The sequence below is a fragment of the Colletotrichum truncatum genome (assembly GCF_014235925.2).
Source record: "Colletotrichum truncatum strain CMES1059 chromosome Unknown Contig_0013, whole genome shotgun sequence".
Taxonomy (NCBI): Eukaryota; Fungi; Ascomycota; class Sordariomycetes; order Glomerellales; family Glomerellaceae; genus Colletotrichum; species Colletotrichum truncatum.
Genome location: NW_027222410.1, coordinates 79,240 through 101,208, shown reverse-complemented (window position 1 = coordinate 101,208; position 21,969 = coordinate 79,240). Strand labels below are relative to the sequence as shown.

General features: G+C 48.5%; 7 protein-coding genes across 7 annotated transcripts; 5 read left to right on the top strand and 2 right to left on the bottom strand.

Annotated features, from left to right (window-relative positions):
• Positions 1–566: 566 nt before the first annotated feature.
• On the top strand, positions 567–2,966 carry CTRU02_215098 (reverse transcriptase domain protein; the record flags this gene model as incomplete). The annotated part of the gene is made up of 2 exons (XM_036731952.1): positions 567–2,414; positions 2,451–2,966. 2 exons carry the CDS (start codon positions 567–569, stop codon positions 2,964–2,966), a joined length of 2,364 nt encoding a protein of 787 aa, XP_036576340.1.
• A 326-nt stretch (positions 2,967–3,292) lies between these two features.
• Positions 3,293–6,485, top strand: CTRU02_215097 (reverse transcriptase domain protein; the record flags this gene model as incomplete). The annotated part of the gene is made up of 4 exons (XM_070206366.1): positions 3,293–3,616; positions 3,668–4,741; positions 4,772–5,395; positions 5,454–6,485. 4 exons carry the CDS (start codon positions 3,293–3,295, stop codon positions 6,483–6,485), a joined length of 3,054 nt encoding a protein of 1,017 aa, XP_070059925.1.
• Positions 6,486–7,048: 563 nt separating this feature from the next.
• Positions 7,049–8,206, top strand: CTRU02_215096 (transposase; the record flags this gene model as incomplete). Its single annotated transcript, XM_036731954.2, has 1 exon — positions 7,049–8,206. One exon carries the CDS (start codon positions 7,049–7,051, stop codon positions 8,204–8,206), a length of 1,158 nt encoding a protein of 385 aa, XP_036576342.2.
• An 83-nt stretch (positions 8,207–8,289) lies between these two features.
• Positions 8,290–8,868, bottom strand: CTRU02_215095 (uncharacterized protein; the record flags this gene model as incomplete). The annotated part of the gene is made up of 1 exon (XM_036731955.1): positions 8,290–8,868. One exon carries the CDS (start codon positions 8,866–8,868, stop codon positions 8,290–8,292), a length of 579 nt encoding a protein of 192 aa, XP_036576343.1.
• A 2,583-nt stretch (positions 8,869–11,451) lies between these two features.
• On the top strand, positions 11,452–16,898 carry CTRU02_215094 (ankyrin repeat protein; the record flags this gene model as incomplete). The annotated part of the gene is made up of 6 exons (XM_070206365.1): positions 11,452–11,565; positions 11,637–12,801; positions 12,848–13,052; positions 13,105–13,719; positions 13,768–16,826; positions 16,891–16,898. 6 exons carry the CDS (start codon positions 11,452–11,454, stop codon positions 16,896–16,898), a joined length of 5,166 nt encoding a protein of 1,721 aa, XP_070059924.1.
• A 185-nt stretch (positions 16,899–17,083) lies between these two features.
• Positions 17,084–17,650, top strand: CTRU02_215093 (ankyrin repeat protein; the record flags this gene model as incomplete). The annotated part of the gene is made up of 1 exon (XM_036731957.1): positions 17,084–17,650. One exon carries the CDS (start codon positions 17,084–17,086, stop codon positions 17,648–17,650), a length of 567 nt encoding a protein of 188 aa, XP_036576345.1.
• A 1,597-nt stretch (positions 17,651–19,247) lies between these two features.
• CTRU02_215092 (Alkaline protease 1-like protein 4) lies at positions 19,248–20,618 on the bottom strand (the record flags this gene model as incomplete). The annotated part of the gene is made up of 1 exon (XM_036731958.1): positions 19,248–20,618. The coding sequence occupies one exon, from the start codon at positions 20,616–20,618 to the stop codon at positions 19,248–19,250; it is 1,371 nt and encodes a 456-aa protein (XP_036576346.1).
• Positions 20,619–21,969: the final 1,351 nt, after the last annotated feature.

The following is a 21,969-nucleotide window of genomic DNA, read 5'->3' as shown; positions in this document are numbered from 1 at the left end:
AGATGCACTTAACAGACCCACTGGGTCGGGCGGCTACGACAGGACATATGTACGTAGGATCACGGGAACAAGGGTAAACCTCTCGGCAAGGAAGAACTACGTTACAAGTCACGTGACAATCGACCAATCAGGACAGAGTCGACAGAGTCGACGAGCGACTCTGTAGACTCCTGTAAAGGACCAATCAGAAGAGAGTCGATAGAGTCGACGAGCGACTCTATAGACTCTCCAAGACATTGGGAAACGGGACTTGTATATAGACCAGGACTTGAGCATCTGCTCAAGCCCTCTAGATAGTTCTTCAGCAATCAACTTGTGATTCATCCTCGAATGACTTTCAGCTTACCTCTCAGTATTGTGAATACTAAGAACCTCGTTACCATAGTGTAAGACTGATCACCTTACCCTAACCCTACGATCTACCAGAACGACCTCTACGAACCAGTGTTAGTCTCTTACTGCACCTTCTGTTAGCAGAACCCTACTGTCAGATAGCTGGCCGTAACACTTTGATTGCTCCTGTTCAGTAAGTTGCCCTTTGAGACTAACGAACAGTATAAGACAAGATGTCTTCGCACGGAACTACCGAAAACCCTACTCCTGGAACCTCGTCCACGTCCGAGAGACGTATTCCCCAGAATCTGGCCCAAGAGATTCAAGACCAGGAAATGAAGGAGGAATCCGATAGCGATGACGACAATGAAGAACTTAAGCGGCAACTTGAGCGGAACAACAACGAGCTCAGGGAAATGAAAAACCTGTTCAACCAGAACGTCAAAGCCCTCAAGGAGCTACAGGAACAAGCCCGCCGCACCAAAGAACTAGAGAAGGAAGTCACAACCCTTCGAGCTGCCGCGAACGTCATATCAGCTCCTGTCGAAGGAAGAGAACGCCTTAAGCTCAACACCCCTACCACCTTCGACGGAACCCCTGGACAGCTCAAAGGATACTTGGTACAGATACGGACCTACCAAGCCTTCCACATCAACACGTTCCAGAACGATACCGAACGTGTCGTCCACGCCGCCACCTTCTTGAAAGGGAAGGCCCTCGCTTGGTTCGAACCCCTCCAACAAGAATGGCTGGACACCCCTATCGAGAGATACAGTCAAGAAGTGAAGGACATCTTTTTCAGCTTCAGTGGATATGTTAAAGCCCTTCAATCTCTCTTCTTAGACCCCGATGAGAAAAGACAAGCAGAAAGAGAACTGGCGAGCCTACGACAAAACAAATCAGCTACAATGTACGCCGCAGAATTTCGACGACTCGCAGCCAGACTCGACATGACCGACGAAAGCAAAGTCTTCGCTTTCTACCAGGGTCTCAAGGACGACGTCAAGGACGAAATGGCCAAAGTGGACACGCCACCTAGCTTCCTTGATTATGTCGAATACGCCATTAAGATTGACAACCGACTGTTTGAACGACGCAAGGAAAAAGGAGAAAAACGTCAAACAGCCAACTCAGGAAAGAAATACCAATGGCAACCTCAACACAAGTTCAACAACAAAAACCAGAACAACAGGAACAACAATCAGCAGAGCACCGCACATGGACAACACAGTGGACCCATGGACCTGAGCGTCGCGCAAAAAGACAAACCCAGACGCAGAGAATTCAAATGCTACAACTGCGACAAGCCAGGACACATGGCCAGACACTGCATACAGCCTAAGAAACTTACGGCAACCCCTAAGCAAGCCAACGCTGCAACCAAAATCCCTAGCCACGAAGAAAAGGGATGGACAGCCTGCTATGACAATGATTGCACTACGCACAGGCATGCAAAAGAGAATAGTGGATGGTACCCTCAAAACCCAGCAGGACGATCGGGATACGACACCACCAACATACCCAAGGCCATTGCTGTGATAGACCGATACACCGGTGGACCGGATTACACTAAGCAGCGACAAGAGCCACTCGACGACTGGGAACAAGCGAAGAAGGCCGCGGAACTCAACAACGCCTTCCAAGATGGTAGCATTGTGTACCAACCGGGACTCTTATGGGACATCCCACGCCTCGCCAACTATCGACAGACGAATGAAGTAAACACCCCGGAAAGTCTCTCAGAAGAAGAAGCCAGGAAACTCGAAGAAGAAAACGAGACAGCCATCAAACGGATACAAGACGCCATCAACTACACGATGCAAATTCGAAACAACAGCGAAGTTGGAGACACCCTCCAACACATGCGGAAAACCCGAGACCGCCGCATCGCACTACGCGGAAACACCCGAGGACAGTATCAACTCAAGTACAAAGCAACCCAATTTGTCTACCGACCCCAAAACGATGGAAAGACGGAACGAACCCTCGCGGTAGCCAGCAAATACGCCCGCAAAGCCACCGAGCAATTGGATGAAATGCTGAGACAACAACAATTCAGGGACGCCAGCACCCAGACCCGAGTATACCAAGCAAAGGACAACCTAAGCTAACGATAGAGCTCACCATATACCACGGTAGCCAGCGACTCGACCTTTGAATTGCCACAAAGAACCCGCGCTACTCCTCAACCCATCTCGGAATGGGCTGAAGACGTCGTAGACAGACCACCCTCGGCGGAAGTACGTCCACAAGGAACGTCGATAGACGATACCGACCTGGAAGACGCAGAAGAAGAACACCATCTCGACAGAATGGAAAAAATTAAGGAAGTACTAGAATACAAATACATCGACCCCCAAGACGACTGCCAACAGATCGCCTTCCATGCAGAAGAATATCATAACAAAATCCCTACAACAATCACACAAACCCGGGATGAAGAAATATTCTTGGAAGACGATCCCAGGATTACGACACAGCACAGAGAACACAAGGAGATAGCATGGATCTACTGCATCTTCGATCACTGCGCCTACCATCTCTCAAAGAAAGCAGAAAACGAACTATACCCCAAAAGAAAAGAAGAACTGCGAATCCGCAGAGCCTATGAGGAACAAGAACTCTCATATTAGGAAGTACGGGGAGAACCCGGAGAATAGAAAACCAACAACAATGGAATAGCATTCCTACGACCCAGCATCGAATACCCTCAGAAGTGTGTGAACCACTTCACGGGAGTCTGGTGGAATTGCAGGGAAGACCTATGCAAACTCCACTACATTCCAAAAAGCGAAAGTTGGAGATTCCGACAACAAGAACTAGACAAGCAAGGACAGGACGGCGAGACGCCCAGCCCACCTCGTCTAGGAATCAGAGAAAGTAACCTCGGCAGAGACCGAAAGAAGGGCGAGAAGGCCCTCTACTCAAAAAACTAGGAGAGCCGCCTTGTCCGGGACACATGGCGAGCTCCCCCAGCAAGTCCCTATGTGCTACATTCGACGACGACGCACAAATGAAGATCACAGTAAACCTAGGCGGATACACCACACAGGTCCTGATAGACTCAGGAGCCCAAGGAAACTTTATCGCACCCCGAATAGTGCAACAGCGAGAAATACCATGGAATCAGAAGCAAAACCCTTACCGACTAAGGAATGTGGAAGGGAAAGAAGTCGAGTATGGCGGAGGCAGCATTGATCAGGAGACAGCGCAACTCCCTTTGCTCTACCATGGCCATCAGGAGCTTATCAGCCTCGACATCACGGAGATAGGAAACCACGACGTTATCCTCGGAATTCCATGGCTACGAAGACATAACCCACAAATCGATTAGGTTACCGGCCGAATAAAATTCAATCCAGCCTCTGAGAAGCACTCGACGAAGGCCTCATGCGGATTACTAGCAGCAACCAGAGCAAGACCACGCCTGATGCTAAGGATAAAAGACATTGGCACTAGGACGCTAGCAGCCACGACGATTGACAAAGTCACGGAAGATCCAATGTCAAAGATACCTGTTGAATACAGGGTCTACAGCAAACTCTTTGCACCAGAACTCGAGACCGGATTACCGGAACACAGCAAGTGGGATCACAAGATCGAAATTAAGGAAGGACACGAACCCACCTTTAACAAAATATACCCACTCAACCAAAAGGAAATGAAAGCCTTAGACGAATGGCTTGACGAAAATCTTGCGAAAGGATTCATCAGACCTTCGAAATCACCCGCAGGATACCCCGTACTATTCGTACCAAAGAAGAACGGGAAGAAAAGACTTTGTGTCGATTATCGACGACTCAACGATATTACGATCAAAGACTGTTACCCACTGCCCCTCATATCGGAACTAAGAGACCTACTCTACGAGGCCCAATGGTTCACAGCCTTGGACCTTAAAGGAGCCTACAACCTTATCCGAATTGCAGAAGGAGATGAGTGGAAAACAGCCTTCCGAACGAGAAGAGGACAGTTTGAAACGTTAGTCATGCCATTTGGACTCACCAACGCACCGGCTACATTCCAAACTATGATCAACCAAGTACTACGGGAATATCTGGACAAGTCTGTTGTTGTGTACCTCGACGACATCCTTATATTCTCCAAAACGTTGGAAGAACACAAGAAGCATGTCCACGAGATTCTCAAAGCACTCGAACAAGCGAAGCTACTTGTGGAACCAGAGAAGAGTCTGTTTCACAAACAGGAAGTAGAATTTTTAGGGTTCACAATCACGCCAGGCGTAATCAAGATGTCCCCTAACAAAATCAAGGCTGTGCAAGAATGGCCTACACCAGAAAACCCGAAGGACATACTATCCTTCTTAGGATTTGTCAACTTCTACCGAAAATTCCTCAAAGACTACTCCAAAACGATATTGCCTCTTACCGAACTTACTAAGAAAAATGCACCTTGGGAATAGACAGACAAACAACAGAAAGCGTTCCAAGAAGTCAAGGACAAGGTCACATCGGAACCCGTCATCCAGATTCCGAACCCTGAGAAGCCCTTCGAGCTCGAAACGGATGCTTCGAACGAAGCTGAAGGAGCGCAGCTAGGCCAAAGGGACGAGAACGGAGTCCTACACCCCTGTGGATTCTTTTTAAGGAAGTTCCAAGGACCTGAACTGAATTACCAGATCCATGATAAGGAACTTATAGCAATTATCGACGCATTCAAAGAATGGAGACCCCAACTATCAGGAACAAAGTACGAAGTCAAAGTGTACACGGATCACAAGAATCTGGCACACTTCACCACTTCGAAAGAGCTCAACAAACGACAAATCAGATGGTCAGAATTCCTCTCAGAATTCAACTTCAGAATCATCTACAGGAAAGGATCAGAAAACGGCAGAGCAGACGCGCTCAGCCGAAGACCCGATTACAAGGACGAAGTCCTAGAAGAAACTCAGGTTATCCTTAAAAAAGACAATGGCGACCTCGTACCCGCCGCGAAACTCTTAATGATCGGCGACCGTGTCAAGACCAGCACGACTGGAAGAATGACACACGACCAGATCAGGGAGATACACAGCGCACCCGCTCACGGTCACCAAGGAGTTACGAAAACCTAGAAACGGATCAGACAACACCACGACAAGCAAGTAACAAGAAAAGACGTCGCTGACGCAATCAAGGATTGCGAAGTCTGCGCAAAAATACGACAGTATACTAGTGGTTGTGGATAGATTCACGAAGTACGCGTATTTCATACCATACTTGGAATCAAGCACGGCAGAAGACTTAGCATACACCTTTCTCAGGATCATTGTCAGCCAACACGGCCTGCCCCAGGAAATAGTGTCAGACAGAGGATCAGTCTTTACGTCCAAGTTTTGGAGATCCCTGATCTCGCAGCTCGGAGCAAAGCACAGCCTCAGCACTGCCTTCCACCCGCAGTCCGACGGACAAACGGAAAGAATCATCCAGATCCTGGAAACGTACCTAAGGAGTTATGTGAACTACGACCAGGACAACTGGGTCAAGTTGTTACCAACCGCACAGTTCGCATACAACAGTTCAATAGGAGAAAGCACGCGAGAATCACCTTTCTTCCTCAACTATGGATTCAACCCTACCGCTTATGGAGAACCCCGAACCGGCTCTGCCGCGATAAAAGCAGTAGCAGACATCAAGAAACTTAAGGAAATCCAACAAAAACTACCCCAAGAACTCGAATTCGTACGGCAAAGAATGAAGAAACACGCCGACCGACATAGGGTGAGAGGCCCACCCCTAAAAGAGGGAGGTAGCGCCTATCTCATACGGCGAAACATCAAAACGAAACGACCTAGCGACAAACTCGACTTCAAAAAACTAGGACCTTTCGAAATCACGAAGAAAATTTCCGAAGTTAACTACAAGCTGAAACTACCGGAAACAATGAAATGTCACCCAGTCTTTCACGTCTCATTATTAGAACCAGCACCAGACGGTACACACACCGAAGACTGCATCATTATGGAAACAGATGACACCGAATACGAAGTAGAACGCATTCTAGACCACCGGAGGAATGACGAAACAACAGAATACTTCATTAAGTGGAAAAACTATGGACACGAAGACGATTCGTGGGAACCAGCTAACGTCGCACACCCACTTCTCGCACACCCCCACATTTCGCACACCCATAAATCGCTCATGTAGAATTTTACCCTCTTCAACATTCTTTAATATCTTCACCACTTTTACAGCGATTATTATAATTCTTTGAATAGTTACTCTTATACGCTTAATGGGCCAGTATACGGAAACAGAAGTCAATCAAGCTCTCAATGCAGTTGCAAGTGGGCAGAGTGTCCGAAAAGGCAGCTCATGATGCTGGAATTCCACCATCAACCCTCCAGTCTCGATTAAAGGGTTCACAGGCAAGAAATGTAGCTTTCTCTAGCTTCCAGAAGCTATCTCCAGCACAGGAAAGTCACTTAGCTGAATGGGTGCGTATCCAGGCGGCGTTAGGGCTGCCGCCAACACATCAACAACTCAAGGAATTTGCCCAGCGAATCCTAGACATCAGAGGCACTACCCAGCCACTTGGGAGAAACTGGATTCAGTTCTTTATTAAGAGAAATCCATCAATCAAGGTTCATAGAGCTAGAGCCATCGATTCTAAGCGTGTCAATGGGGTCTCAACTAATGTAATCAGGCAATGGTTTCAACAACTCGCCCTTCCAGAGATCAAGGCGATCAAACCACATCATCGCTATAACATGGATGAAACTGGTATCCTAGAAGGCAGAGGATCAAATGGCTTAGTACTGGGATCATCAGAAAGCTCATCAATGCGAAAAAAACAGCCTGGGTCTCGGGCTTGGACAACTATGCTTGAGTGTGTCTCTGCAACTGGTCAGGCGCTTCCTCCACTTGTTATTTATCGAGGGAAATCGGTTCAACAACAATGGTTTCCTCTTGATATCCATAAACGTGATATTTACAGTGGTTGGAAGTTCACAGCAACTGAGAATGGCTGGACTTCAGACTCTACAGCTGTGGAATGGCTTGAGAACATCTTTATCCCTCTGACTAAGCCTGATCATCCCTCTGAGCAGAGACTATTGATCCTAGACGGTCATGGCAGTCATGAAACAACAGAATTTATGTATCTCTGTTATAAACACAAGATATATCTCCTTTTCCTACCGCCACATACATCCCACGTTCTCCAACCTCTAGACCAAGCAGTCTTTGGGCCTCTCAAGGCGACCTATCGAAAAGAGCTTGGATACCTCATTCAACACAACGATTCTACAGTTGTAGGCAAACGGAACTTTCTTACCTGCTATGGAAAAGCACGCCAGATGGCATTTTCAAGCAAGAATATCAGAAGCGGCTGGAAAGCAACAGGACTATGGCCCATTTCGATAGCTCGACCGCTCATGAGCCCTCTACTGCTTGAGAATGCTTCCAAGCCCTCAAAGCCAGGCTATTCTACGCCTATGAGGGCCTCTGATGGTGGAAAAGACGAAAACTGGGCATCTGCTACATCCATAGTAGCCTGGTCAACGCCCAAGAAGACAGTTGATCTATATGATCAACTTAGCTTATTCAGCAAGTTGGATAAAGATCAGCAAACGCAGCGACTGTTGTTTCGGAAGGTTCAAAAGGGATTTGATGAAAAGGACTATCAATTGGCTACAGCAGAGAAGAAGATTGCAATGTTGGAAGCAGAAGTTGAGGCTGGAATGGTACGGAAGCGGCGTAAGGTCCAAATGAGCCCAAATTCGAAGTTTGCCAACATTGAGGCAATTCACAAAGCCCAAATTGAGGCTGGCGAAATTGAGGATAGCTCAGATGAATCTAGCGAGCCTGAATTACCTATTAAAACTGGCGATAGTATCACAGTTGCAGGAGACGAATCAGACTTATAGTTATGAAGTTGATGAATACCTCATGATGACCCAATTTATGGGTGTGCGAAATGTGGGGGTGTGCGAGAAGTGGGTGTGCGACGTTAAGAACCTGGAACACGCTCAGGAAGAACTCCAACAATACTGGCACCAGAGGACGTCTCTGGACCCCAGTCGTCCAAACCGACGCCAGACCAATCCACGACGCCAATAGCACCCAGGGAATGAAGTGCACCCACAGTTTCCGAGCTAGCACTCTGCAAACCAAGAACCTCGGAACGATACTCATTCTCAACCTCCTCCACACGCCGCAAACCAGATCGAATGAGATCAGTCGCCTCACGATTGATGTCCTTGCGACGCCTTCGTAAACGACGAATCTTCGCCATAAGAGCTAACTGCTCTTCTTCAGCTTTCTCAAGCTCATCATCAATTTTTATTTTCTGTTGCCGAACCCGAATGAGGGAAGCCGCGGAAGGACCGTGAATGTCGCAAGAATGCTTATCGGCAACGCAACGCGAACAACGAGAAGAATTAACTTCGGAAACGACGCAGTCGACACCGGCAGCCGCGCAACCGGAACAAGGGACAGGCATGATGAACCCGAACAAATCGACAAGCTGGCTAAGTTCCTTATAAGCCACAGGGTTCTTTGATTTGGATTTTTGAACGCGACCTGACATGATGTCAGCATCATGAATAAACAAGGAAGCACGATTGACGACTCCCCAACCTGGGAAGCCACGACCTACTTATGTTGGCCTTAAGGACAAGACCATCGAGGGGAGACCTGATGTTACGACCCGTTAGATACACCTAACAGGACCCACTCGGTTGGGCGGTTATGACAGGACTTTGTATGCAGGGCCACGGGAACAAAAGGTAACCTCTCGGAACGGAAGAACTATAGAACGGAACAAGTCACGTGATGAATCATTCTAGGTCAGAATGATCCAAGAAGAGTTGGGGGCCAACGGATCATGTTCGATCAATATGATCTCCAACGACTACAGACAATACGTGTAGATAGACTCCTATATAGACCAGGACTTGAGTACCTGCTCAAGCCCTCTAGATAGTTCTTCAGCAATCAACTTGTGATTCATCCTCGAATGACTTTCAGCTTACCTCTCAGTATTGTGAATACTAAGAACCTCGTTACCATAGTGTAAGACTGATCACCTTACCCTAACCCTACGATCTACCAGAACGACCTCTACGAACCAGTGTTAGTCTCTTACTGCACCTTCTGTTAGCAGAACCCTACTGTCAGATAGCTGGCCGTAACAAGTAAGTTACTAGTATCTACTAACATTTTAAAGCTTTTAGTTTTAAACTTCTATATTATAACTATTATTATATTTAAACCTTTATAAAAATTAGATGGCTATAATTATACTTAACATAGTTTATATATATTTTCTTTTCTTAGTAAGTATAGTAGTTAGTTTAATATAGAATTTCGAAAAACGGCGTTTTTGGTGTAAATGGGGTGCCCAAATGTGGGGGGTGCCCAGAAGTGGGTGTGGGACGTTACCTTCTCAAAGCTATAACAGATTCTCAAAGGAACTTGTCACAGAAAATGATAGATCGCCTTTTGGAACTTTTCAAAAACGACCACGACTACACGCGAGAATTGGCTGCTGTAGCTCTCTGCAGCCAGTCCACGCTGTCAGAGGCGGTTGTGACAGCCTTCTCTAAGGAAACTGATAGCATCGAATTATATGGTACTGCTCAAGCTCTAGGTAACCAGCCAACATTATCAGAAGCGACTTTTACAACCCTTATGAAACTCTTGAAGCACAAGGACGGCAGCGCGCGATCCTTCGCTGCTCAAGCTCTAAGGAACCGGTCGACAGAGTCAGAGATTACTACGGCTGCTCTCATAGATCTCTTTAATGACGACGATAGCAGCGTACGATCTTCCGCTGTTAAAGCTTTGGGACATCATTCAATGTTATCAGATACAGCTACAGCCGCTCTCATAGGTCTCTTCAATGACGAGGATAGCAGCGTACGATCTTCCGCCGCTGGAGCTCTAGGCAATCAGTCGTCGCTATCAGAAGCGATTTTTACCGCCCTTATAAGTCTCTTAAAACACAAGGACAGTAGCGCGCGATCCTTCGCTGCTCAAGCTCTAGGGAATCGGTCGACAGAGTCAGAGATTACTACGGCTGCTCTCATAGATCTCTTTAATGACGACGATAGCAGCGTACGATCTTCCGCTGTTAAAGCTTTGGGAAATCGTTCTATGTTATCGGAGCCAACTGTAGCTGCCCTTCTGAATCTCTCTAATGACGAAAGTTTCGTTGCACGAGATTACGCTGCTAGAGCTATATGTAATCAGTCGACACTATCGGGAGAAACTACTACAACCCTTGCAAAATTCTTAACGCATGAAGACTCTCACATACGGCTTTTCGCTGCTGAGTCTCTAGAAACCCGGCTGGCTCTCCCAGAATCAACTATATTCGCTCTTGCGAAACTTTTACAGGATGAGGACCCAGAGATACAGACTTCTGCCGCCTTCGCTCTAAGCTACCAGTCAATACTGCCGGAGGCGACTGTGAGCACTATTGTCGAGCTCATCAAGCAGGAGGATGGCCTTATACGACTGTTTCTTGCTAAAGCTCTAAGTAACCTACCGACTCAATCAGAGGTGATCATAGCCACTTTTGTAGAACTCTTGAAGGATTCTAGTAGCGTAAGATATCTAGCCGCTAATACTCTAGGGAACCACTCGACGCTATCGGATGCGACCGTGGCCGCAGTTATAGGACTGTTGAGAGACGACGACAGTGACATACGACGTCATGCTGCTGAGACTCTGGGCACGGAGTCGATGTTAATGGACAAGATGCTTAACGCCGTAGGAATTCTGGCCCCGCTCGATTCACAGAATGGAGCAGAATTGTGTCGTGACAATGGTTCGAACAATATAGAGTTTTTCTATGAGAGCTTTCTGTGGCGTAGCTTCCAAGGGCACTTTGGCCTTTACGCTGATGGGAATGTCTGTATCGTCGACCGGGCATTGGATATCAAGATGGTGGCATTGGGGGACAAAGGTCAGTTTCACGCGGCAGTAAAGCAGGGCCGAAGCAGGTTGGAGAAGACATATCCTTATAATCTGTGGACTGTATTTGATAAACAGGATACTGGGTAGATTCTGTCAATCAATTTTGGCTTTTTGAAGCTCAATATTAGATTGCCAAAATATGAAAGACATGGTAAGAATGTACTGTGTGAAACACATGAGATGCATTCCAATGGCGACCAGCTTCCTGAGCCTGTGTTTGGTCAACGATGCGGTGCAGTCGGCGATAATGCACGAATGCGGCGCTAAGGGTTTTGCTCAAGTCCACCTTCTCCTCATGCAAGAGGTCAGTAATTATGTCTTGGTCTGCGGCTGAAGTGGATTTGCGGAGTTTAACGCATCTATCGCTGATTGTAGCCTCACGTCCCAGCGCTTTTCCATCTCTGGGCATCGCGATTCGCCCATTCTGGCGGTCAATACGGCATCACGATGGCTACCGACCCCCGACCTCGGCGTCGCGAGGACTTTCGGATCGCGGTGTTGTGCGCCCTACCCCTAGAGTACAATGCTGCCACTTTGGCGTTCGACGAATTCTGGGACGAGGATGGCGACAAATTCGGGAGAGCACGAGGAGACCCCAACACCTACACAACTGGCCGAATCGGAAAATACAACGTCGTTTTGGCATTACTACCCAATATGGGAGGCATCTCTGCTGCTAGCGCAATGGCCAGCATTCGTTCAAGCTACACAGAGCTCAAGCTGGCCATCTTGGTGGGCATATGCGGCGGTGTGCCCGGCGTGGGCACCAAGACAGAAATTCTACTTGGGGACGTCATCATCAGCAAGACAGTAGTTCAATACGACTTTGGCCGCCAGCATCCCCATAAGTTTACACGAAAAGACACTATCGACGACAACCTGGGACGACCAAACAAAGACATCCGCTCACTGCTTGCCAGTCTTGAGACGGAACGTAGCTTCGATATTCTCCAGCGCCGAACATCTGAGACCCTTGCTCAGATCCAGCAAGAAGCCGCCCAGGCCGTTCGGAAACGGAAACGGACCCGGTATCCCTACCCTGGAGCGGCGCAAGACATGCTCTTCAATCCAAACTATATACATAGACACCGAGACGAAGAAGGCTGTGGCTGTGACGAATCATGGGTTTGCGATACAGCCCCTGATGCATCGTGCAAGGAGCTTGAATGCGACGTCGCTCACCTACTCCCTAGGGAGCGCCTTGAAACAAAGAAGAGGCTAGAGCGTGAAGGGGACGTCTCACAAGCCCAGGAGCCGCAAATATTCATTGGTCGTGTTGGATCAGGCAACACGGTGATGAGGTCCGGCATGCATCGTGATAGTATTGCCAAGGAACATAGCCTCATCGCCTTCGAGATGGAGGCGACCGGAGCGTGGGATGAGGTTCCTTGTATTGTTGTCAAGGGAGTCTGCGACTATGCCGACAGCCATAAAAATAAGAAGTGGCAGACGTTTGCAGCTGCAACAGCAGCATCTACGATGAAAGCATTACTCGGGCTCTATATTCAAACTGATACACGTAGGGATTGGAGAGCAGACTGTATGTGACCAATCCTGTCGCGTCAACTTCCTGCTAATACTGCCAGTTTCAATCCGGCGTAACATTGAGATTTTGAATTGGATCTCAAAAGAGCCTTACGAGCAACATCACAAACTGACGAGAAGTGAAGTTTTGAATGGCACAGGAAAGTGGCTCCTTGAGGACCCAACTTTCTTGCAATGGAAGAACGAAAGCGTTTCATCAGTCTTGTGGCTGCACGGCATCCCAGGCTCTGGCAAGAGCAAGCTGACGTATGCTAAGCGTTTCTTAAGAATTCCTTCTGTTCTGACTGTACAAACATAGGTCTCTTGTCGTTGAGGACTCCCAACAGGCTTTTCAGAGTAGTCAGAGCACAGCCCTGGCGTACTTTTACTGCTCCCGTAACCCAGCCGAGCCCGGTCGTTCGGACCCTGCTAGCATAGCGGCTAGTATTGCAAGACAGCTTGCGATACCTCAACTCGGAGGGGAGCTTCTTGATGCTGCAGTGAAGGAGTACACTAATGCCGAAGACAAGGCCTTCGCCTCTAGATCACTCACACTAGTTGAAAGTCAGGACCTTATTCTTAGGCTCCTTAAAAGTTATAAAGATCATAAGATAATGCTTGTGATCGACGCACTGGACGAATGCAAAGAGGCAACCCGACAAAACCTTTTGGGATTGTTGAATACACTTTTAGAGGCTCCATGTCTTTTGAAGATATTCGTCTCAAGCCGGGATGACCAGGACATTGTCTATAATTTAAGACAATGCCCGAACTTATTCCTCTCCTCCGAGCGCAACTCGGGGGATATAGATCTTTTTGTACGAACGGAGACCAGACGCCTCATCGGCAAAGGGTCTTTACTGCGTGGCAGCGCAAGAAGAGATGAGCTTCACGGCAAGATTGTCCGTGAACTTACATCCAAAGCGCATGGCATGTAAATGGCCCCTCTCAATCGAGTCTCGCAGTTAACTCACAATTTTAGGTTCCGCTGGGCAAGCCTACACATACAAGAACTTTGCCGACAGACTACCGATGCAGCGATTGAGGAGAGACTCTTAAGAATTCCTAAAACGCTAGAAGGGCTCTACCAAGAGATTCTCTTCAAAATCGAGAACCGCGATGCGGATGCAGATAGAAATCTGGCCAGGAATGCTTTTATTTGGTTGCTATGTAGTCGAGAGCAACTAGAATCAGATGACTTTCTGGCAATGGTATCCAGAAAGGACGGATCCTCTCTTGCGATCTCCAAGGATCAGCTTCTAGATTTATGCTGCAACCTCGTCATTTTCGATACCACTCTGGACGCTTTTCGGTTCTCTCATTTATCGGTGAGGGAGTTCCTTGAAAATCAATATACATACCAAACAACTACCGCAAACGCGGTTGCGGCCGAAATCTGTCTACTCAATCTCGCTGCCATCCCATCCGAACTTGCGTCTTTGACATCGCTTTTGGAATACTCATGCTCGTTTTGGGCAGACCATGCGCAGGCGGCTGGTCAAGAAAGGCAACCACGATTGAATCAAATTCTGATCGAATTCTTTTCTGGAGAGCAAAACCCGCGCTCGGTCTTTTATCGGTGGCATAGTATGATTACACAGTTGTTTGAAGGCAGGGGTATATACCGGAGTGGGTTTTGGAGGCTCTTGGAAGTCACGTTTTCCACGCCATCTGCCTTGCTGGTGATCTGCCTGTTTGACTTGTCTAATGTCCTCGGCCAGGAGCATTGGAGACAGCTAGCAAAAGATGGGCCGAGGACTATACGCCGCATCACACACGAAGAAGCTGCAGTCTTATACGGTAGCATTGGGATTCTTGAATGGCATTTTAATGCCGGAATTCCTTTCAAAGTAACTAAAGATGTTGTGCGAGCGATGGTCGCGAGCAGAGAAGAAACCTGTATACAGGTAATAGCGCTACTACTCAACAAGCATGGGAACAACATCCAGATCACAGAAGAAGTCGTCAACGCAGCGGCCTCGAATACAAAATACGGTGACATAATACTTGCGTTTCTCTTCGAGAAACGTGGACATGAATTCATAGTCACCGACGAAATCATTGATGCTGCGGTTCAGAACGAAACCCTAGGTGTGGACTTAGTTTCACTGCTTCTGAAGCAAAGAGGAAGCGAGATTAGTATTACTGAAGATACTATTATAGCTGCAGCTCAGAACGACAAGCTTGGTGTAGCCGTAATAACGCTATTGCTAGAAGAGCGGGGTGACGAGATTGGCATTTCCGAAGATACTCTTATAGTAGCAGCAACACGGTATCCTAGCAGGGGTCTTTCCGGGAATTTTTATAAGACAATAGCGCTGCTTCTCAACAAGTGCAGCCCCCAGATTCACATTACTGAAGACGTTATACTGGCGATTGCTGGGGTTGTCGCCTGCGGTAGAAACACAATGGCATTGCTTCTCGACAACTGTCAAGACGAAATAAAGATCACCGCAAAACTCTTTCAAAGTGTATCCAAAATCAATAATGCAAAACGACGAAACCAAACAATGGTGCTACTTCTCGATAGATTTGGGGCGGAGTCTCAGATCACCAATGAAATTGTTGAGGTGGCTGCAGAACACTTTCACGATACTATACTGCGTAAACTCATCGACATACACGGCGAAGCGGTACGGGTCACCGAAGAGATCATCAAACTTGCGGCTCAAAATAAGTATAGAAGTGCGGAAATAATAGAGCTACTTCTTGAGAAGCGCGGGCATGAGGTTCAGATCACCGACGAGATCCTCAAGCTTGCGGTTCAAAACGAATACAGCGGTGCAAAATTATTGGAGCTACTTTTTGACAAGCGCGGGCATGAGGTTCAGATCACCAAAGACATTGTTCACCTTGCAAGCGTTAATTCAACGTCTGGCGCAGAGTTGATAATGATACTTCTCAAGAATCGAGGAGGCCAGGTTCAAATATCAGAAAATGTTCTCATATGCGCAGCTCTACAGCAAGACTTGGGTTTTGACCCCGATAAAGAGCTGTTAAGGTTCCTGTTTGACGAGCGCAAGGAGGAGATTCAACTCACCGAGCGCGTCATTGTTGCTGCGGCCAGTAACCCCTCTTGCAACGCAGCTAGCATGAGAATACTTCTAGAAAAGTGTGGAAAAGCGGTTTGCATCACCGATGAGGTCATCAGAACGGCGGTAAGGAACCAAGACTTTGGCGACGTAATAGCGCTGCTTCTCCAGGAGCGCGGAGACGATATCCAGATCACGGAAACAGTTTTGAAGAGTGCAGTCCAAAACGGACATTGTGGTGACAAAATAACCGACTTTCTTCTTCAAAAACGTGGAGACGATATTCAAATCACAGAACAGGTCCTCGAGGCTGCGGTGTCGAATCTAGTGTGCGGCGACATTGTGGTAGCTGCTCTTCTCAAAAGGCATAAAGACAAATTCCGAGTCACGGAAGGATTCCTCACAAGCATATTGTGCAAAACACTCATCACAGCCTCCAGTATGGGCCATCTGGAGGTTGTCGAGGTCCTTCTCGAAAACAGAGTAGACGTGTCAGTAGCTGACAACAACGGATGGACGCCACTCCATGCGGCCTCGAGCAATGGTCATTTTCAAGTTGTCAAGGCTCTCCTCGAGAACAATGCAGACGTCTCGGTATCTAATAACTTCGGATGCACGCCACTCCACACAGCCTCATACAAAGGCCATCTTCAGGTTGTTTGGGTCCTTCTCGAAAACAAGGCAGAAGCCTCGGTTGCCGATACCCAAGGATGGACGCCACTCCATGCGGCCTCGAGTAATGGTCATTTTCAAGTTGTCAAGGCTCTCCTCGAGAACAATGCAGACGTCTCGGTATCTAATAACTTCGGATGCACGCCACTCCACACAGCCTCATACAAAGGCCATCTTCAGGTTGTTTGGGTCCTTCTCGAAAACAAGGCGGAAGCCTCGGTCGCGGATATTCATCAATGGACACCACTCCATGCGGCCTCGAGCAATGGTCATCTTGAAGTTGTTAAAGCTCTCCTCGAGAGCAATGCAGACGTTTCGGTATCTAATGACTTTGGATGTATGCCACTCCATATAGCCTCATATAATGGCTATCTTAAGGTTGTTAAGGTCCTTCTCGAAAGTAGATTAGGCATCAGCACCAAGTCCACATCATTCGGCAGCGCTTTCCGAACTACGTTGGCAAATGCAAAAGTAGAGGTGGCCTCATCACTGGTTGATTCAAATAGTAGTGAATTGGACTGCAAGAATTCCACCTCTGGTCGAACAGCCTTGTCATATGCTGCAGAGAAAGGCCATGAATCCATCGTAAAGTTAATGCTTGTAGGGTTTCATGTAAATCCTTCTCCAACGGATAAGCTTGGCCGAACACCATTGTTTTTTGCCTCCACAGAAGGCCATACCACTGTGGTCAATATTCTGATAAATCGGGATCCCTCGGCCTCAGATTGGACGGATCACTACGGCTCAACCCCTCTGTCTCTGGCAGCTAGAAGAGGTCATACTGAGGTTGTGCGATTGCTCTTGGCCACAAAAAGCGTCAACATTGAGTCTCGGGATTTCTTTGGCCGTACACCTTTGTTTTGGGCTAAAATATGCGGACACACTGAGACCTTGCAGCTTCTGATTGAAAGCGGAAAGCAAAGAGACATATTACTTTTGGGTGATCAGATGGATCTGGACGTCAGCACAACACGTCATGTTCCTTCGGAACGATGCTGTGACATTTGCACATTTAGCGTATCGGAGGACTCTTATTATTACAACTGTTCAGTTTGTATCGGCGGTGACTTTGACATATGTTTTGACTGCTTCAAACATGGCGGCTGTTGCCTTAACGAATCGCATACACTAGTTCAAAAGGGAGAGAAAAGACACAACTAGCAGTAGGTTATACGCAGAATTTTCCTAGATTTTGTTATATGTTAAGTCATGATACGGAGATCCATATTTTTCTACTTAATAGCCTTCCTATGATACTTCTGGAGGGTTGGTTTATCGAGTGCGATCGACGCTGAAGCGTCACTTACGATGAAGAAGGTCTTTGTGAATTCAATCGCAAGTAGCTGTATTCACGTTGTTGTCGTCAATTGCCGAACCACAGCGTTCCTCCTCGTGCTGGTATTGTAAATGATAGAAAGATCTTGTATCAAAAGTCTGTAATTAGGTTCTAGTTGACTGAGCTGTCGTCAAGGTTGGTGCATGCAGTCAAGTTGGTCGCAGTAGTTTCCGTGAGGCAGGCGGCCGGGGGAAACGGGTAGATACAAAACAGAACCCGGGACAGGGAGAATCCCTTAATCAAGCACAATAATCACTCATTGATCAAGGAACCCCAATCGTATTGCATCCATCGTCTATCTAACACTGGTTCGGTGACACCCTCCCAGAGATTGCAGCAAAGCTTAGTCTCTGGATGAGGCCATTCCCATAGGGGAGGAAGAGGGGTGAAATGTGGGGAAGCGGACAGTTACGCTGCGGCCGAAAGTGAGTATGCCTTAACATATTAAAGATCAATCAATCATAGCACCATTAGAGGGTGTGCTGTAGTGACTTCACACCCATACCCTCTGACAGCATAGCACAAGACAATTTCTTGCGACTCGTGAATGGGATTCTCCGTTAAGTCATTTTTGCTTAGTCGACCTCTTCGAAGCCATCCCAACGCTAGCGTCACTCTGCCTTGTCAAAAAGTCCCTCACAAGCATCGCCCAGCACTTGATTTCCCGTTCAGTAGCAGCAGGCGATTGTCGACTTGTGGGGAAGTGCGGGTTCGTCGTCCCACTCGTGTCGGGCTGGAACACCGGGGCAAGGGTTTCGAAATCATGGTCAGGGACGACGTTCACGACGGATCTAATGCTGTAATATCCTCCAGGGTAAAACTTCCACCTACTTTCAAGTTCGTGAGTAGCCAGGCTTGCCTAAACTTCGCCGCTGTAACTCGGTAACGTTTTGCTAACCATCTGGGCTTCTATATGAATTATGACTAGGCTTACTTACTGATCATGTGGCTTAGATAAAAGACGCAATATAGTAGCCCCGAGAGCTTGCTAAATATTGTAGAAAAGCCAAGGGGAGTGGTACTGAGATGGTCCATAAAGATTGGGACCAGATATCATTCACAACAGTGTGTTGTTTTTTGGTAGGAATTCTTCGAAACCAGCCGTTTGAAAAGACGCCTTTGTTTTTATATAATATGATACTAGCAAACTGAACTGAATCAAAATCTATCCAAATCCCATCTTTCTATATAAATATTGATAACCAATACGCACCCATGGCAATGTGTATTGCTGTACCCCCTCTAATCTAACTTGAAAATAAGGAATATACCGATAGCCTGAAGTGTCGTCACTTTTCTCGCTATGCATTTTTCCCAGCCGAACACCATTTTTGTTGTAACCCGCGACAGAAACGCGACTCAGTGACCAAAATATCAACTGGTTTTCCTTGGAGAGTCACACGCTGTGCACCTTTTGCGACCTTACATCATCGGGGGGCGAGGGCGGGGATCGTAGGTGGGGAGGTCCTTGCCCTTTGTGAGGAGGCCGTTGGCGATGAAGAGGTTGACGCTGCCCTTGGCGTCCTTGACCTTGTCGACGGCGGCGTAGTTGCGCATGGACTGGTAGAGGACCTCGACGTGGTCGACGTCGGAGCCCCAGAGGCTCTTGAAGCTGGCGGCGAGGCCGGCGACGTGCGGGGTGGCCATGGAGGTGCCGGACATCTCGACGGTGGCCTTGTCGGACTTGTGGCCGCAGGACCTGATGTCCTCGCCGGGGCCCCAGATGTCGACGGTGGCGCCGTAGTTGCTCGTCGAGGCGCGCTTGAGCAGGGAGTTTGTGGAGGCGACGGTGAAGACCTCCTTCATGTTGGCGGGCCACGTGTTCTTGACGTCGGCGCCGTCGTTGCCGGCGGCGGCGAAGACGGGGATGCCGATCTTCTGGACGGCGAGGACGGCGTCGCGGAAGGCCTTGCTAGAGGCGCCCTTGCCGCCGACGCTGTAGTTGATGATGGACCTCCTCTGGCGCTTGTTCTTCTTGGCGTCGGCGGCGACCCAGTTGAAGGCGGCGACGAGGCCCGAGACGTTGCCCTTGCCGTTCTTGTCGAGGGCCTTGACGGCGATGATGTTGGCCTTCTTGGCGACGCCGAACGTCTTGCCGCCCACCGTGCCCGCGACGTGCGTGCCGTGGCCCATGTTGTCGGCGTTGTCCTCGCCCTCGACGAAGTTGGCGCCGTGCTTCGCGCGGCCCTCAAACTCGACGTGCGACGTCCGGACGCCCGTGTCGACCACGTAGACGTAGACGCCATCGCCCTGCCCGTCCTTGGGGAAGCGGTAGACGGACCCCAGCTGCGGCACGCTCTTGTCGTGATCGAACGAGACGCTGACCAGGCCCCACGGCGCGTCGGCCTGCAGGAGGCTGCCGTCGGCAAGCTCCGTTAGTCCCCCGCTGCCGGAGCGGGACTCGTAGTCCACATCCTCCGTGTCGACCGGGTTGAGGATGTCGATGCCGATTTCCTCGTCGCGCTCGACCAGCGCCACCGCCGGATGCGAGGCGATGGCATCGCGGGTCTCCTTGTCAAAGACTGCGGTGTAGCTGCGGTGTTCGTCGATTTCGTGCCTGCGAACGATGCCCGTCTTGCCCGCCAGTCCCGGCGTGAAACTCCGGCGAGCCAAGGACTGATGGTGGACGTCGTTGGCGAAATCGAAATGCGAGTCAATGTCGCTCTCGTTGAGGCCGCGCTTGAAGGATACAATGTAGGTGGCAGAATCATCTCTGCTTCCCTCGAGGGGCAAAGCCGTGAGAGCGGGAATAAGTGCACTTAGCACCGTGGCCCAGGCTGTGAGTCTAACCATGGTTATTGATGAGGTGTAGATGTTGAAAAGCTGATTTTTTTTGGTGTTGTAAGTGAAGAATGGATCTAGGCAGAGAAGTTTGTCTTATCTAGTGAAGAGAAGAAGAGTGTGTGATGCTGACTTGTGTGTTGTTTTCCAGGAGCATAATGAAGCTTGGGCATCGTGAGGGTATTATATCTTCTTCTTCACGATGCTCAGCCACCCTATCCATCTTTTCATCAAAAACCTCAACACTGCCCTCGTCGTCTATTGGAATGCAGCTATCTCCAGGGGGCCTTGGCTGTAATCGCAGACCTTTGCAACTTTGAAAGGCTATACTCTGCAGCTTGAAGCTCGGTGATCTCCACATTTTGGCATTCAGCCCCAAAGCACTCAGGTTTCTCGGGTCAGCCGATATGCAGGACCGAACCGGAGATTTTCGGTGCGAAATTCCAACATGTGTAACCTGCCGCGATGATTGGCTCGTTTGCGCAAAAACTCTAGTTTCCAAGTTGGTAGTAGTGCTGATGGCCTAGCCGCCGTGCCAAGGCCGATGGTGATGGACCACGATGTGTTTTATCGCATGATCCAGTGCCTCTACTCGTCGCCGTGATCCCCTGGCCTAAGAGATCATTTACCTAAAGGCTAACGTATAGCATGTTTCCCTGTTTATTTCCTCTCTACTTGCTTTCTGGCTCATGGCAATGCCAGGGGTAAATGGGAACCAAGGGACGGCCAAACACCCGGAAAAGCTGTGTCGGAGACTCCATGCTGACAGCCCCACCCCATCAACGGGCCTCCGTTCCTGCAGGCAGTCATACCGGGCCCCACCGTCATAGGCTATATGGTCCTTGGCACGAAATGCTTAATACGACTAGGCTTTTCCGGAGTCGCCGAAGGCAGATTCTCACGATGCTAGGGCTCTGGTGGTGAGATGCATGATTTTTTTGTCTTGGTCAAAAAGTTGCTCAACCAGCACCTCCGCTGTGCCTTTGTCCCCCAAGTGTTCGACTGCGTTAGGTCTGAATGCAAAGCGTCTCCCACTATTACATGTCAATACAGATCCAGCCAGGACAGTCATGGCGGCCTCAGAGCAGCCAAGTTTAGGGAAGCAGTCCTCCTTATCCAACTCCCATATTCCCGAATCAGACGTCTCTTTACAATAGTTGTATACCTTCTTCTTAATTTAACAAATATAAAATAACCAGCTTAACATTCTTGTTCTCGTCACTTGGGGTCTCGGGAACTATCAGCGTTCGCCAATAGATGAATTTTGTTATGTAGTATTACGCAGTGTTTCCGAGAATTTGCTATCACCGGCGCTTCTCAAGGAATCTTTCCTGACTAATAAGACCCGAGGGCATCATCAAGC